A 16,770-nucleotide genomic window follows, 5' to 3' on the forward strand; every position below is an offset into this window, starting at 1 on the left:
TCCTCACCCTCCTCTGGCTGCCACTCCGGGTGATAAGGGCCAGGATAGAACAGAGGTACATAAGTACTGGTCAGCGCCAGTACTGGCATCGGTCGGAGCCGGTCAGGGTTGATGTCCATGTCAAGGTGGAGTCCAGGGTCAACGCCGGCTGGGGACACAACCGGCGTCGGAAGGGATGGAGGTGTTGCCAATGGATTCAGCGCCGGAGGTGTCGTAAGGTCGACCAGCGCCGATTCAAGCCTGGATGCCTCGGCGCCGTAGCCGAAGCTGCCAGCATCGAAGGCCTAGAACCCCCAGCCGAGTCTGCGGGGCCCGAAGGCGAGCCAGCGGAGTCAGGCTGCCCAAAGATGAGGTTGAGGGCTTCGTAAAAGCTACTATGTTGGGCAAGGGTCGCCCCGGCTCTTGGAAAGGGAGAGGGGCTCAGAGCCGACCCATCAGGCTCCGTGGGCGGAGACGACAACTACCTTCTGCAACCTGCATCACTAGACGGACGGGGAGAAAGGCAAAGAGCGACAGTGCTTTTTTGCATTCTTCTTGTGGTTCGATTTACCTGAAGACAAAGACTTCAAAGAGGAGTGATGGTGGTGACTCCGCTCCCAGTCGACCGGGAGCTCGAGCGGCGCGGAGCTGACTGCCGGGTTTCGAGAAGCTTTCGGGAACTTTCCCGCAAAGACTTCGGGTTCATGGCCCGGCAGTCAGAGCGCGACTTCGGGTCGTGGTCGCTCTCCAAACACCAGAGGAACAAGAGATGTGGGTTCGTGACCTACATCAACTTGTGAGAGGAGTCACAAGGTTTGAAGCCAGTCATACAATGTGACATCCCTTGCACCAAGAGTTGAACAACTCGAAAAAGAAGTCGACAAAAAGTCGAAAAAAACGCCAGCTAAAAAAGATTAAGGGTACCTTCGCTGGCTGGCGCGGGAAAAGAAAGAACTGACGTTAGCGTGCAGGGGCGGCGTCTAAGTAGATACCGCGACGTCATTCCGGCGATCACAACGCCAACAACGAATGCGGAGTCGACTAACGCGCAGGGGTACTGCTTGAGAAAAATTCTCTGGATCCAGTCTGACGCCTCGGGGTAATTCTAAGGTAAGGAATCCATAACTAATAGTTTCTTTCAGATACAAAGTGCATGGGTAAAATGTGCAAGAAGGCAGCTTGCAATTAACCTATGTGTTCCACATAACTGAACAATGTAAAGCCAGGTTGGCAATAACTGTAAAATCTGTACTGTTATTGTTTTCTCTCTTTATTTTTCTAAACAATAAAAAGAACTTTATAAAAAACATTTTTTTTAAAAAGAAGGCAGCTCGCTTTACAAAATAATCAACTCATTTTGACTCCTTAGGAGAGGTGGGTGGTAGGAAAAGCATCTACTGGTGGATGCCTACACCTACAAACTTTCCGGGGACATAGATTTGGTGAGAAAACCTGGCAGTCAATGGCGAGTGGCGACTTGTTTGATGACTGGGAGGCCAAGTACCCAGCAGTGTGTCAGCTAGAGCCTCTTTAAAGGTCAAAATGTTCATTTTAACTTTTATAGTGGGGAGGTGGAAATCAGGATCAGCCCTCCTGATCAAAGTTGTGAAAGAAGTGCTTTCTTTTGGTTGAGGCGAAGAGGGGATGGGTGGTTACTGCCAGTCCAATGTCATGTGAAGTGTTCACTCAACTGACCTCTTGTATCTTGATATTCCAGTTGTTTTCACCATATGTTTTGCCAAATTCGTCCCCATCCCCACTACTGTCATCTCCATAAGACTGGCTTTGATCAGAGTCTGAGCGAAAAAGCTGGTGTAATGTGTGTTAGCGGCTGCGTGATAGTGGAATTGTGTCAAAGTCCACTCTGTATAAAATAGGTTCCAGCATATCAAGATTGATGCAGTGAAGTCAAGTCAAAGCTGGTTAGGAGTCAGATAACACAATAGGTTGCAGATACTTCTCTGGGGACATCGGTGCCAGCATAGATCTACGAGGGACTGATCCTGGATGTGGCACTGAGCCAGATACTTTAAGAGGGTTGAAGGATGAACCCGCTGGAGGTAACCCGAACTGAAGGTTCTGTGGATCTTTGGGCCCTAAGTTGTGCAACAGAGCCAAAAGTGAGCAACAAATGCATAGCATAGCCTCTCAAAAAGACTTAGACTTGCTGTGACATTGGCAACGTGCCAGAGGAACTTGATGCATCGGGACGAGGGATGGAATCGGCTCCTCAGTGGACTGAGAGCGGGACTGAGAGGTACAGTGACTCTCTAGCACATGTGCTGGTGAGTGGCAGGAAATGGCGAAGTCCCACTTGGACTTGTTCTGTTACTTCTTTGGTTTACCTAGAGACTTCAACCTCAAGGATGATCTGCCTTGGGAAAAACTTCGAGAGGGGGTCTCTGCTTTCGACTTGGAGTGGTGCCTTCCTGTACTTCACCTAGAGTTCTCGTATGGATTTCGGTTTAATCTGGGCCCAGTCATGGCAGCCCTTGGAGTCAGGTAATGAGCGTAAGCATCAAAGGCAGTAACCTAATAAGGATCTGTCACAAACATCTGCTTGAGCCAGTCCCAACTTGGCTTAAAGGGTTGGCATTTATTGCGCAGTGTAACAAGTTCCTGAAGAAAAATCTGTTCATAAGTTCAGAAAAAGAGAAGCTCGGCAAATGCTCCTGAAGGTGCGGAAAGAAAGGAACTGACATGCGTGCATGGGTGGGGCTTAAGTGCACCTCTGTTTGTCACTTCCGGAGCAGAACACCTTCGACACAGACTTGTACTGGAAAACTGCTTAAATATTTCCCCCGCCATTCTGATGCCTATGGATATTCACAAGCTGAGGATTCCGTTGTTAGACATTTTCATCAGAAAGAAAAACAAGCATTTGCAATGCAATAGGTCTCGCATTTTTAATATTTTGAGCTATTGGCATTGTAAATGACAATGCATTTTATTTATATATTTTTAAAACCTGCACGCGATGCATAAACACACACTTTGTACTCCTAGTCGTTGCTTACGAAAAGCAAGGCTGGCAAGTAACTGCGCTTATTTTACTGCCATCCTTGCTTGTAGCAAATGCAAGACCTATTGCATTGCAAATGCTTGTTAGAAAGATGTGCATGTGTGATCAGAAAGATCCAATAATATGAGCAGTCCCGTCGTCCCCTGTTGAATGCTGTGGTGGGCGGAAGTAAAAGTGTGACTGACTGCTGACCACACCAATAAATAAAGAGGGCGGTAGTAAAGCACCTACTATGTACATACATAGGTATTTTTTATTTATAAGATTTGTTTACACGAGGCAGCCAAAACCTAACCAGTTATGTAGGCCTGACCTAAAAGTAATGAATGTCTGCTGTCAAACGTAATTCCACAGACAGTACCCAAGCGATTGCCGACACACACACATAACAGCAACACTCATAATACTGCTATTCTTGTATGTATAACGCCAACGTGTTGCACTGCTCTCAATATGCTAAATTACCGAGGTAATGCTAATTAATTAACACTCTCTACAGGAACCGAGAACCAAACTGCTACAGAAAAACAGACGCACAGAGGAGATCTAAAAATGGAATGTGAAATAACAGGTGGTGTTATAGTGCCTAAGCACCATGCAGAAAACAGCATATTATTCCAGAGGGAACAGGCAATAACGATGAGGGGGAACACGGGAAGAAGAGGTATCAATTAAAGAGAATATATTGGGACCTGTCGAGGGAAGATAAAGTGGAGAGGATATGAGGAAAAGCTACCCACTTAAGAAATTACAAAAATGCAGCACTTATCCCACTTAATCCAAGGGCAGGTGTTTGACGACTGACGCATTTATAAGAACTCTCTATGCACACCTGAAAGCTAACGTTAGCTAATGGAAGACATCACAAGGCTAATGTGTCTTTCTGGAGACAGACAACGGAGGCCGGGGGAGGGGGGGTCACTCTGTGCTGCCTGAGTACAGGAGACACTTTTTGGACACATTGCTAATAGAACAGGCTGCCTTACGAAAAGCAACTGCAATGCCTGCTACCTACGGACAGCAAAAACTCTTTAGGTGTCGTCGCTTTCCGCCTAGGAAGCACTTTTACTTGTGTTGTGAAAAAGGCACGAGTTCAAGCCAGTACATTTTTCAAAGCGCTGTTTTGGTCTCAACTGAGAATCCCAGGTGCAAGGCAAAAGGCTGGTGTATAAAAATGGGGGCTCACATCAAGACAATAAGGCCCTAGAGATTGGACTAGATAAAGATGATTCATTTGATCTTTCACTCGATGTCATTCCCAAAGCCTTTTCCGAGCATATAAACTAGCGTGCACTTTAAATTTGAACGCTTACTTGTCTCAATGGCAACTGCATTTTCTGTAGCGATGTCTCGATGTGCATGTCTTTTCAGCCCCGGGGAAGCAGCTGCTGTGACACAAGAACAGCCACATCCATACTTTACAGGTGGCACCCAATCAAGAAGCTCGTCTATGTTCAATATTCTGTTAAACTGTACCGCACTACTCTGGCCAAAGAAAACTGCTTCAGTGAGGGCGTAAGAGCTATTGATTCTTATGTAAAAAAAACAATAAATTGGGTGAGCTGTGCACAAGATCATGGTTACGGATATTATTTAAAAAATGACTTAAGCGAAGAATGTACAAGACCCGTGGCCGCCAACAGAAAAAAAAATGTGGAAAGAAGTGGCCGCCAATGTCCCGCCTGCTGAATGTAAGTAAAGCAGGGCATGCCCGAAGTAAGCCAAACAAGCGCGGGCGCCTCGCGCTGAAAAGCGGCAGCAGGGGGAGGGGAGAGAGGAGGGGGCCTGCACTTCCCTTGCGGGAGCGAGAAAACGTATGTTGCCAGCGGGAGCTAGCAAACACATGTTGCCAAAGCTCGCTCCCGCAAGGGAATCTCCAAACGTGCAGACGTTTACATTGAAGGCAATGGAACGCATGCACGTTTTTGGCTGAAAAGCTGTGCCGATGACTAAAGGTCTTTTGCCTATGCAGCGCATGCGAGACCTAAAAAAGTCAGAAGCTGTGGCTAGGTGACCCGCAGCATGAAAGAAAGGCATGAAAGAAAATATACTATAGGCATGAAAGAAAAGATACTATCCATGGTGACTAAAGCTCAGGCTTCAATCGGCCATGAGCACTAAGAATAAATGTCAATTTGCAAGACACTGAAGCACATGTACGAATGAGTCACAAGTACTGAAGCACAAACATGAACGGACACTGAAGCATAGGTGTTAAATATAACAAGCTTTAAACCAGTGGTTAGAAACTACACGGACTCAGAAGGGAGATCGATTCTCTCACCCCTCCCATCTGATGCTCAGATGTCTAATAACAGTCCCTCGAATCGCTGATACTAGTACTTACTATGCGGCAGAGTCATTCAACTGATATTCCCGAGATCGGGAGAAGCAAGCTTGAACACCACTGTCTTTCCATAACCGAGTAATAACCCCACACAGTTCCGGTGTCATAACACCCTCTTCTGCGCTTCCGGCCAACACAAACAACTGTCGTGCGTCATCCTAGAGAAAGAGAGAATACATCTTGATTGCAGCAATGTTAGTGAACAGTATAATTAAGTTCCTATATGTCTCTTTGGAAGGAGGAGAGAACAATTTACATATAACTTGGGAAGCTGCAATGCTTAGTCTTCAAAGGGGACGCCTCAACAAAAATCCTTCTCATAAATGCAAGGCTACAGCTGCTCTAGAGTTCCCTGAAAGATACTATATAACCCCAACTCTTACCCATTCAGTCCAAAATACTTGTTTATTTTGAAGTGGGTGCTTTTGTAAGTGTGTTGGTCTGCAGTGTGTGGCCTCCTGACCATTAAGGCTGCAGGGAGCTTTTTACACCAAGAGAGCCTTGTTTTCTAGGACAGAGGTAAGTTATTTTACCCATACAAATGTGGTATGGTATTTTACCCATAAAAATGTTGCACAAGAAATAAAGCTCTGATATCACTATTGAGCAACGCTTTGTTATGTAATCTTTAGATACATCGATTGGGTATCCGTGGGCAATGACCTCCGCTCCGCTAGCGGAGGTTGCGGAGATTTGTTAACTACGCGTTACATTGAAAACACGGAATTCATGCAAAAATTCCAACTCCGCCACGTAGCGGAGTTAGCTACTGCACCCACAACCCTTTGATAAAACACCTTTACATGATAAAAAGCATGTACCCAATTCACAAAAATGAACTTTGAAAAATATCAGGCAATGAGAGAGGGGATGATTTTGAAGTCACCCCTAACCTAGGGGGAGGACCAAGCACATGTCTCGAACACAAAGAGCATATCATGCTGAACGATTCTGTGGTGGTCCCATCCTCTTAGAGTGCAGTGAATATTATAGTATTAGCTCTCAGCTGAGCAGGGAGAGCCTGCCCCTTAAGGAATGTTTTGATATTGGATACTATAATATTCACTGCACTCTAGAATATCGTCCCATAAAGCTTTGGAGGGCCTTTGGTTGGGATTGTATTTTTAGCCCATAACTCTGCTTGTGGTGGTCCTATAAGGATGGGACCACCACCGAATCGTTCAGTATGATGTGCTCTTTGTGTTCAAGGCAAACCCCAAAATCATCACCTCTCTCACTGCTTGCTATATTTTCATTTTCACTTTTGTGAAATGACTATATGCATTTTAGCAGGTAAAGATAGTTATTTGTTGTTTTACTAAAGGTATGTGAGATTTCTGTTTTATTAATTAGGATGAGATGAGGGGAGTTTCACGACACACGCAATACACGTAATTCATGTAAAAACTCTGGAGTAAGCTACTGCACCCACAACCCTTTGATTAAACAACTTTACCTTTACATGCTAAAAAGCATATAACCAATTCACAAAAGTGAGCTTTGAAAAATATCAGGCAATGAGAGAGGTGGTGATTTTGGGGTCCCCCCTAACCTAGGGGGAGGACCAAGCAGATGCCTTGAACACAAAGAGCATATCATGCTCAACGGTTGTGGTGGTCCCATCCTCCTAGGACCACCCCAAGCAAAGTTATGGGCAAAAAATATGCCAACCAAAAGCCCAGCAAAGCATTATGGGGCAAGATTCTAGAGTGCAGTGAATCTTATAGTATTAGCTCTCAGCTGAGCCGGGAGAGCCGCTGCCGCTTGAAGAATGTTTTGATATTGGATACTATAATATTCACCGACTCTAGATCTCGTCCCATAATGCTTTACAGGGCCTTTGGTTGGGATTGTATTTTTGCCCATAACTGTGTTTTGGGTGGTCCTTGGAGGATGGGACCACCACCGAATCGTTCAGCATGATGTGCTCTTTGCAATTGTAATTGCATTTATATAGCGCTTACTACCCCTGACAAGGCTTCAAAGCGCTTTTTCGGCAAGTAGTACGCTACTCTGGGAGCCATAGAGGATTAGTGTTGAATTAGTATAGTGAAACATGCAAGTACATTTTAAGTGGTGGATAGGTTAGTCAGTTATTTGGATTCGAAAGGATAGCAGAGGGAAAAAAAAAGGTTTGTATTTATATAGCGCTTGTTACCCCTGATGGGGTGTTGAAGCACGCTACTCCGGAAACCCATAAAGGATTAGTGCTGAATTAGTATGGTGAAATATGAAAGTAATGTGAGTGGTGGATATTAGTGAGTTATTTGGAGTGAGAAGGGTAGCGGAGGGATAAAATGGAAGAAATGTTTGCATTCATGTAGCACCTGTTACCCCTGATGGGTGTTGAAGCGCTTTTCTGGCGAGTAGGATGCTACTCCGGTACCAATAAAGGATTAGTGTTGAAAATTAGTACAGTGAAGTATGAAGTATTTTGAGTGGTGGATATGTTATTCAGTTATTTGGATAGAGAAGGGTAGGTTGCGGGATAGACGATGGAAAGAGGTTTGTATTTATATAGCGCTTGCTACCCCTTGATGGGTTTTGAAGCTCTTTATTGGAAAGTAGCATGCTACTCTGGAAACCATAAGGATTACTGTTGAATTAGTATGGCGAAACATGAAAGTAATTTGAGTGGTGGTCATGTTAGTCAGTTATTTGGATTGAGAAGGGTTGGGGAGGGGTAGAAAAGGGAAAAAAGTTTGCATTTATATAGCGCTGGTAACCCTGATGGGGTGTTGAAACGCTTCATTGGCGAGTAGCACGCTACTCTGGAACCCATAAAGGAATAGTGGTGAATTAGTATAGTGGAATATGGAAATTGAGAAGTGAACATGTTAGTCTGTTATTTTGTTTGAAAAGGATAGTGGAGGGACAAGAGTGAGATTTTTGTTTTGAGGTCATAGTAGTAGGAGGAGGCTTTTGGATGAGTAAAAGGGGTTTTTGAGGGGAAGAGTCAGAGGGGAGAGTTTATAAAGGTTTGTTGTGGGGGATCGGTATAGTAAAAAAAGAGGTGTCAGATGATGCAAGGAGGGGTAGAGTAGGAGAGAGTCTAGAAAGGGTTATTTTGGGGATCATAGTAGTGGTATGGGGTTTGGGATAAATGAGAGAGTGGCTGTAGAGGATATATTGATAGATGTATAGGTGGAGAGATAGGGTAGTGCATTGGAAAGAGTAGTAGAAAGAAGTTTGAGATGAGTCAGAAGGTTGGACCAGAGGATATATTGAGAGAAGTATAGGCTGAGAAATAGGGTAGTGCATTTGAAATTCTAAATTAGAAGAATGTGATAAATATATAGATCCATAAGGACATTGAAATTATATAGATGCATAAAGGAGGTAAGTATATATAGATTAAAGATATTGATAGAGGTACAGGATGAGAAATAGGGTAGTGCATTGGATCTGCTTTTTCAGGAGAAAGGGAACAGACACACAGATCCAAGTGCATGGAAGGTACATAAATGCACAATGGAAGTAAGTGCATATAGACCAAAGGTGATTTTTATTTATTTATTTATGTATTTACTTACAACAACATAATTATTCTACATGTTTATAAAAAGCAATACACAAAGATAGGTACATATCTATAGTGAAAATAAATGCTTATATACAGAGGAATATGCTGTAAATTTCTGTTTGCGTATGGTGCTTATGTGGGGAAGAGCAAATTCTTGAGTAGTTTTCTGAAGATAAGGTGGTTGTCGGTGGATCTTATTTTGGGGGTAAAGAGTTCCAAAGTTTGGCTGCCTGCACAGAGAAAGATGTGCCACCCATGTTTTTTTCTAGTATCTTGGGATTTTGAGGCGAGATGCCCCTTTAGAGCGGAGGTCCCTTTGCTGAATGTGTTTGGTGATTTTATTCCAGAAGAAGAGCAGTCCCATTCCGTGTATTGCTTTGTGGGTGATACAAAGTAGCTTGAACGTGGATCTTCTGGCAACCGGTAACCAATGCAGGGCTTTCAAGGCAGGTGAGATGTGGTCTCGCGGTTTGATATGCAAGAGTAGTCTGCCAGCCGAGTTCTGAATCCGTTGTAGTCTTTTCATGCTCGTTAAAGGTGATCAGTGGTAGAGGCTATTGGCGTAAACGAGTTTGGACAGAACAAGGGAGATGGTAGCTTGGACCTTGTGTGGAAATCCCAAATGAGGCAAAATTAGTCGCAGCATTTTTATAGTGACAAAGCTTGATCTTGCTAGTTTGTCCACTTAGGCATTCATCGACAGCTTGGAGTCCATGGTCATTCCGAGGTTTCTTACTTCCTTCGATAATTTAGGTGGTGATCCCAGTTCATCAGGCCAGGTGGCAAGCGGGTCGTAATGTTTCCAATCGCCACACACATTTCCGTTTTTGAAGCATTCAATTTGAGATGGCTCCAAGTCATCCACTGATCCACTGCTCTGAGACAAATGAAAATTGGGGATTTTTCAATGTCTTTGGGGCATTCCAGTTGAAGGAGTATTTGCGTGTCATCTGCATAGTTCTAGCATGTGAGGTGAAACTGGTTGTTAAGTACCGGTAATGACTTCATGTAGATGTTGAAAAGCATGAGTAAGATGATAGAACCTTGAGGGACCCCTGCTTTTGTGGAGTATGGTTTGGATGAGAAAGGTGGGGTATGGATGACATTAGTTCTGTTTCGAAGGTAGGACGCGATTAAGTCCAGAGCAGTTCCCTCTATGCCGGCTTCATAGAGTCTTTGTTTCAGAGTGTCATGGTCAACCGTGTCAAAGGCAGCCGAGAGGTCCAAGAGGAGTAGCGCAGCAACCCGGCTGCGGTCAACTATATTCTTCAGGTCATCCCAGATGGCAAGGAGGGCAGATTCAGTGCCTCTTCCCAGACGGAATCCTGTTTGGAAGTCTGAGAGTATGTCATTCTCTTCAATGAATTGTGACATTTGGGCGAACGCTGCTCTTTCTATCAGTTTTCCCTGGAAAGGTCCATTTGTAATGGGTCTGTAGTTGTCAGTGTTCAGCGGGTCCAAGTTTGTTTTCTTCAGTAAAGGGTGTATGTGTGATTTTTTAAGTTCTTCTGGAAATATTCTTACTGGAGTGGCAGCAGAGGTTGTTAAAAGAATTGTCTTGAAAGTTTGTGGTGGACAGGGGTCAGAAGGGCTGCCGGCAGGCCTGCTGGCTTTGACCAGGTCCATACATTCATAGTGTGAAATGTGTTGGAAGGAACGGAGAGGCTGGGTTAAAGTATTCTTCGATTGTTGTTTTGTACAGGGGTTAGTGCTGGTGCTTTGTTTCTGTTTTAAGTACGAGTCCAATGTGTCTGCTTTGTCTGAGTAATGATTTGCCAGTTTGTCTGTGAAATCTTGAGTAACATGATGAGTTCCTTCTTGGCAATTTGGTTTGCGAAATTCATTGAGTATTTTATAGAATTCTTTATTTGCACATTTAGCATTTTGAATTCTGTCTGAATAGTACCATGTGAAGAAGGGATGGAGGGGTGTCAATCCCCTGTAATACAAGGACCCAGACTCAGGAATATATTCAAAGGATATGAGCGTTTCTTGACATAGTTCCAGCTCATAAAATAATCAGAACACCAAAGGAACAGTCTTTAAAGAGGTCGGAGTTCTCGTTATGCTCGGAGTAGTCCGGTCCGGTCGTTCTCCCTGGTAGTCAGGGACGCTTCCGGTATTAAGGCGACAGAGATCCAGAGGACTCTCTCAAAGAAAAAGGAAACAAGAAACCGGGGGTTACTTCCAATACCGGGATTCCGGATATGAAAGGAGGGGGAGGGGAAGTGAGGGGATCACCAGGGACCTTTACCGTTGAAATGCACTCGTGTGGGGGAGGTGCGCTGTTGCGAAAACACACCCAACCGTCCCGTGACCACCCTCACCCACCCCTACCCGTTCCCTCCCCGTGAGAATACGAGACCCCTTAATCTGGCCCGTACCTTGTGGTGCCACACTTCTCCAGAAGCGGGGCAGAGCGTGGTCTCGTTGGCCTCCCAGCTTTCTCTGCTCTTGGGACGACGCAGCCTCTGGGTCTTCTCTCTTCTCCTCCTGCGGCGGCACTGCTTCTAATACCTCCGACTCCTGGATACTGAAGACCTCCGTGAGTGTTCGGGACGACTTCTCTCCTGTCTGTGTCGCGCCGAGTTCTTCCGGACGGCGTGCTATGAACTGCACCGAGGCTTCAGATTGGCGGATGGGTGGTGACGTCAGAGGCGGAGTCCCCTCCTCCGGGAATGTCCACTCCGCCTTAAAGGGACCATGTCCGTCCTGCATTCGGGGCGGAAGCGAACACGTATTTAAGTCCTCACCCGGCTCGTGGCAGGTAGGGACCCCCTGACATACCATTTCTTAGCTTTTTTGCTAGCGGACTTGTATAATCTGTTAATTTGTTTGTAGGTGAAGTTTGTCTTGCTTGGCGTTTGTTTTGAGCCAGGTACGTTGCAGATTGCTAATTTGTTGTTTTATGTCTTTTATTTCTAAGTTTCTCCAAGGCGCTTTTTTCTTTTGTGGTGTTGTGTGGTTTTGAGTGGTATCAGGATGTCAAAAGCTTCCTGTAGCCACTCATACAGATTTTGAACCGAAGTTATTGTTTCCAGATTTGTACTTGATGTTAGTTGTGTTTCCAAGTGTTCCAAATTGTGTTTGTTCCACAGCCGATAGGTGGATGGATGTAAGCTAGTTTTAGGTGAGTCCCTTAGTGTTGTTTTATGTTAGAAAGCAAGCAAGTGATGGTCTGACCATGGCCACTGATTATTGTTTTGGGATAGGTCATATTGGGTTTGTCAAACCAAATGTTGAGGTCACCCAGAAAGTATAAGTTGGAGTGCATTGTTATCAGGTTTGAAACTGTGTCTAGAAGTGAGTCTGGGAATGTCGCCTTGCTAGGTGGAGGCCTGTAAAGGAGCAGGAAGTTATATGGTGTAGTATTGCATCTTGTTAGAAGAGCCTCACGATTCTTTATGGAGATGTCGTCAACTTTAGTGATATGTAATGTTTGCCTGAACACAACAGCTAGACCACCTCCTTTTTTGCCTATACGATTTTGGGTGATCGTTTGATAGCCTAGAGGAATGGCTTCATGCAGGACTGGAGCCATATCATCTGCCAACCATGATTCAGTTATGAATAGTATGTCTGGTTTTGCATCTGTGAGAAGGTCGTAGATGTGATGTTTGTTTTCAGAGAGGGATCGAGCATTTATTAGTAGACAGTTTAGAGAATGGCCTTTGGTGATGGTGAGAGTTTGTTTTGTAGTAGAGTGAACAGTATTGTGTGTGTTTGTAGCAGGTGTGTTTTTAGTGCTGGCATTAGCTGTATTAGGATAGCAATTGTGTAGCTGTTCTGTATCATGTTCCTCATCCACTATGCTAAGAAGGCATTTTGATGGGTCTGCGTATGTAAGTGGTGGAGACGGTGTTTGGGAGTGAGTTGGTGTGCTGTGTTGTTTTCGTTTTGTAACATTGTTGTGCAGTAGACATGGGGAAGCAAAGTTGTGAGGTGTGGCACGTCGCTTATGTTGCTTACGTGTGTTTATGGCCGAAGGTGTATGGCTCAGGGGTGGTGGTGCAGCATGTGGGTCATGTAGTAAGGTTCAAAATTGTCCAATGGATGAGAGGTGGTTAGAAGAGAGTTGCTGTGTTGCTGTATCTGTGTTAGGTGTGGTGGAAGAGAGAAAGCTTGGCATTGGAGTTTCTTCCTTTGTGTGGTTTGAAAGGTGGGTGTATGTTTGTATTTTGTGATGGTAAGTATTTTTACGTGTTGCGCTTTGAAGATCTTGTTGTGCTGTGTGTGTGATATGTTTTGTTTTTGAGGAGTAGTGAAAAGGTGTGCTGGTGTATTTGTTTCATGCAATGGATTTGGTTGTATAGTATTGTTTGTGAGAGGAGGTCGCAAGGTAGAGGGGTGGTGATGTGTTTATGAGTAGAGTATGTTGTGTGTAGGAGGGAATGAAGTAGAGGTAAGAGTGTTTGTCTAAGACTGGTTTGTTACACGAGTTAAAAAGTGTGGTGGTGTGCAGTGTGTGTGTTATGCGTTAGTGTTATTATGGTAGTAGGGAGAGGAGGTTGTTGGTTGGACAAATGATGGAAGGAAGAATATATGTTTGTTAGTGATAAAAGGTGGTCTGTTAGGTGTAATTAGAGCAGGGAGCGTGTCTGGATGGGATGTAGTTATGTATGGTGTTGAATGGGTTTGTGTTAGTGATGAGTGGATTGGTTAGTGGTATAGGATAGAGTTGTGTACTGTTTGTAGGTGATGGTGGGTATGTGTGGTAGTTGGGATAGAAGGGTGTATAGATGTGGTTTGGTTGGGTTTGTAGTGCATGCTGGTACATTGGTCCGTGCATAGGGTTGTGTGCGGTGTACAATTGGTGTGAATGTGTTACTATGTTTGTGGATGGTGTGGGGTAGCTATTACTGAACGTGAACATGGGCAGCATTTCTGGCCCTAGTCTCGACCAGTCTCAAACAGGCTTAAACAGGTAATTGCCCATGTCATCTCCGCCCTTAACAGGCTCAAACAGGTAATTGGCCTTGTCCTCTCCGCCCTTAACAGGCTCAAACAGGTAATTGCCCTTGCCCTTTGCTTCGACGCCCGGGCTGAGACGCCCTAAGCCTCGGCCTTTTATAGCTCTAGTAAACAGGTGACCCCTTCAGCCAATGGGAACCCTAGACCCAACCCTATCCAATCAACACTAGCCCTAAAATCTAGAACCAATACGAGACCAGGACCTTACAGCCAATCTCAGCCCTAGTCCAAGCACCCAATAACTTAAAAAAAAAACCTGATCTCTACGTCCCATAGAGGCCCTAGCCCTACCAGTAGTCCGAAACCAAGTCCAAGCAACCAATGGCACAGGAAGCCCTAGTCCCTACTTCCAATAGAAAGCCCAACCCTACTCTTAGTACCACACCTAGTCCAGCAACCAATAACACCAGAAGCCATAATCGCTACTTCCGATTAAAAGCCTAACCCTAGGCCTAGTACCACCCTAGTCCCAACAACCAATAACACAGGAAGCCCTAGTCCCTAATTTCAATAGAAATCCTAGCCCTAGTCCCAACCCTACATTGATTGAATCACAGACCCATAAACCAATCAGAACCCTCAAATACCCAACCAATGAGGACACTAACCCTAATCCAATAGAAACATCAGATACAACCACCAATCAGTGTATACATGTACCAACCACTAGCAGACTATATAAGGTCCGAGCGACCTCAGACAAGGTTTGTTGGCCAGGGAGTTGGGAACTGCTTCTCTTGTTCAGAATCTCCAAGGAGACAGACAGCCTCAATCCACACTTTGGACTTCTGCAGGCAAGGGCCTAACTTGTCCACTGACAATAGTGTTTGTATAAAACTTTACTCCCTCTCCTGGCCAAAAAACAAAGTGTACACTCCCTATTAAACACCGTTTAAACAGCACACAGAAGATCACTAGTGGCTCAGAGCACACTCTGGTGGTTGGGGGGGGGGGGGGGGGGGGGTGAGAGGAGGGGCTGGTTTCACTGACTTGTGAATACAAAATGGTGGCTGGGGGTGCACTGCTTAACATACAGGTCTTAGCATAGAGACAAGGGCAAATTTGGAGGGAAAACTAATAGTCACCGGGAATGAGAGGGAAAAGACAGCAGATTTAGGACTGCAAATCCCACAATTCAATACGTTAAATGGAAGCAATCATGGGCAGGAAAAACCACAAGTTTGAACACGTAACAAGTAATTAAATATGTAATCACGGGCAGGTTAAAAATACAATTTTAAACTGTAACAACCACAGGCAAAGACAGTAATCACAGATAGGGAAAATCGTTTTTTAACTTTTTTAGGAAAGAGACAGCACTAGTCTGCCTCCTTACCACTTCCTGGATTCTGCTCACTGCAATCTGGGGCACAGGTAGGCTGCAACTGACAAGATGGAGGAGAATGATTTGGGGTGCACCCAGCAAAGCCTTAAGGGGCATGGGCAGGTGTGAGGGGAGGGCTTAGAGTTTCCTGGGAGCTGCCTCTTAACGATTTGCCATCGTGGCGCATTCAGTCAATTTTTGGTTGTTATCTGCTTTCAGACAGATCACCTTTTTGGAGGTATGGCCCCAATACCACGGCCACTGTTGCCCAGGGGTTAGGCTTCAACTTGCTACCGACTTGGTGGGTGTTTGCCTGGGCCGCAAGTGTCGTCTTGCTTGCCTTCAGTGACATCTTGGCCCCTCCCTGCTCTTCGGGGTCCCTGCCGTGAGGCATCCCATAGACCCCAGGTGAGCACCTCCTCTATCCAGCCTGCGGCTGAGTTTTACCTCTCGCTCCTGGCAGTTGCCTCGTTGCCTGGGAGCTCTTTGTGTTCAAGGCATCTGCTTGGTTCTCTCCCTAGAATAGAGAGGACACCAAAAATCATCACTTCCCTCACTGCTTGCTGTATTTTTATTTTCACTTTTGTGAGATGACTATATGCATTTTTGCATGCAAAGATAGTTACTTGTTTTATCAAAGGTATGTGAGGTTTCTGTTTATTAATTGGGATGAGAAGGAATGGAGTTGCGGAGCGGATTTCACTGAGTTTTTCTTCAACTCCGCAGAATTCCACGTAGTGGTACTCCGCCAACTATGCCCAACCTTAATCCTGTGGGAGCCAGAGAGGGGGTCCCATCCTGTTCCGCAATTATAGATAAAGCTGCTACCAATTGGCAACGTTCAGAAAAATCCTTTGACCCCTTCTAAGAAGCCATTGGTGTAAACTTATAGAGGCTCTAGGTTGGCATGGTATCGCTGAACTATTGAAAAAGTACCCTAAGGAGGCTAACCAATGATACTCACGGGCATACTTCAAAGGTTGCAGAAACAAGAAACTAGAAAGTGGCCTTATCTTGCAGAATTACAATCATACTAAGCCAACCTCAACAGTATTTCAGTGGGTACCAAAATCAAACTCGAAACAATTTACAACATGCATAAACCATGTGGGGCTATAGGACGCTAGAGCAAATAAAACTGAGACAGATCACTCTGAGTCTGAGACCTCGGACTCTAGAATGCATTGGACAAAATTCTCAAAGACTATCAAGTAATGTGGGGTGGAGGGGTTGGGGAGAGGTGGAAAAGCAAGAATGACACATAGGGCAAGCCTGAAAAGCACTAACAAGTGCAGAGTGGTACAGTTTTTCTAACTATGCAAGGACTTTTGTCGCTACACCAGCAAAGCATTGGCAAAGCCAATAGATTTAGCCACGGTAAGCCTCTGATGTTTAGATTTATTTGCAAACAAATGCAAAACGTTTAAGAGTAAAGATTTGGTTTGTCAGGTTGACTAGATATTTGGTGCTATGGAGTCAAAGCCAAACCCTGCGACTCTGGGGAGGGGTGAAGTGTCCTTTCCCTAGAGAACATGTCAGTGTATGCCAGTAAAGTCTGGGTAATGTTATATGGAAAATGTTACTTATTCTGCAAGCATCTGCTT

The 16,770-nt window shown here is 44.9% G+C and overlaps 1 protein-coding gene across 2 annotated transcripts in view; it reads right to left on the reverse strand.

The window, feature by feature from the left end:
- LOC146871768 (guanine nucleotide-binding protein G(i) subunit alpha-3-like) overlaps positions 1–16,770 on the reverse strand; it is a 636,405-nt gene that overhangs the window by 65,857 nt on the left and 553,778 nt on the right. The window contains exon 4 of one of the 2 annotated variants that reach the window (XM_085651295.1): positions 5,349–5,506. The exons of the other annotated variant lie outside the window; for it this stretch is intronic. Within the exon in view, the coding sequence (XP_085507421.1) occupies positions 5,349–5,506 (158 nt within the window). The remainder of the gene's footprint in view (positions 1–5,348; positions 5,507–16,770) is intronic. 2 annotated transcript variants of the gene reach the window in all.

Source organism: Triturus cristatus, chromosome 1_1, assembly GCF_964204655.1.
Source record: "Triturus cristatus chromosome 1_1, aTriCri1.1, whole genome shotgun sequence".
Classification (NCBI taxonomy): domain Eukaryota; kingdom Metazoa; phylum Chordata; class Amphibia; order Caudata; family Salamandridae; genus Triturus; species Triturus cristatus.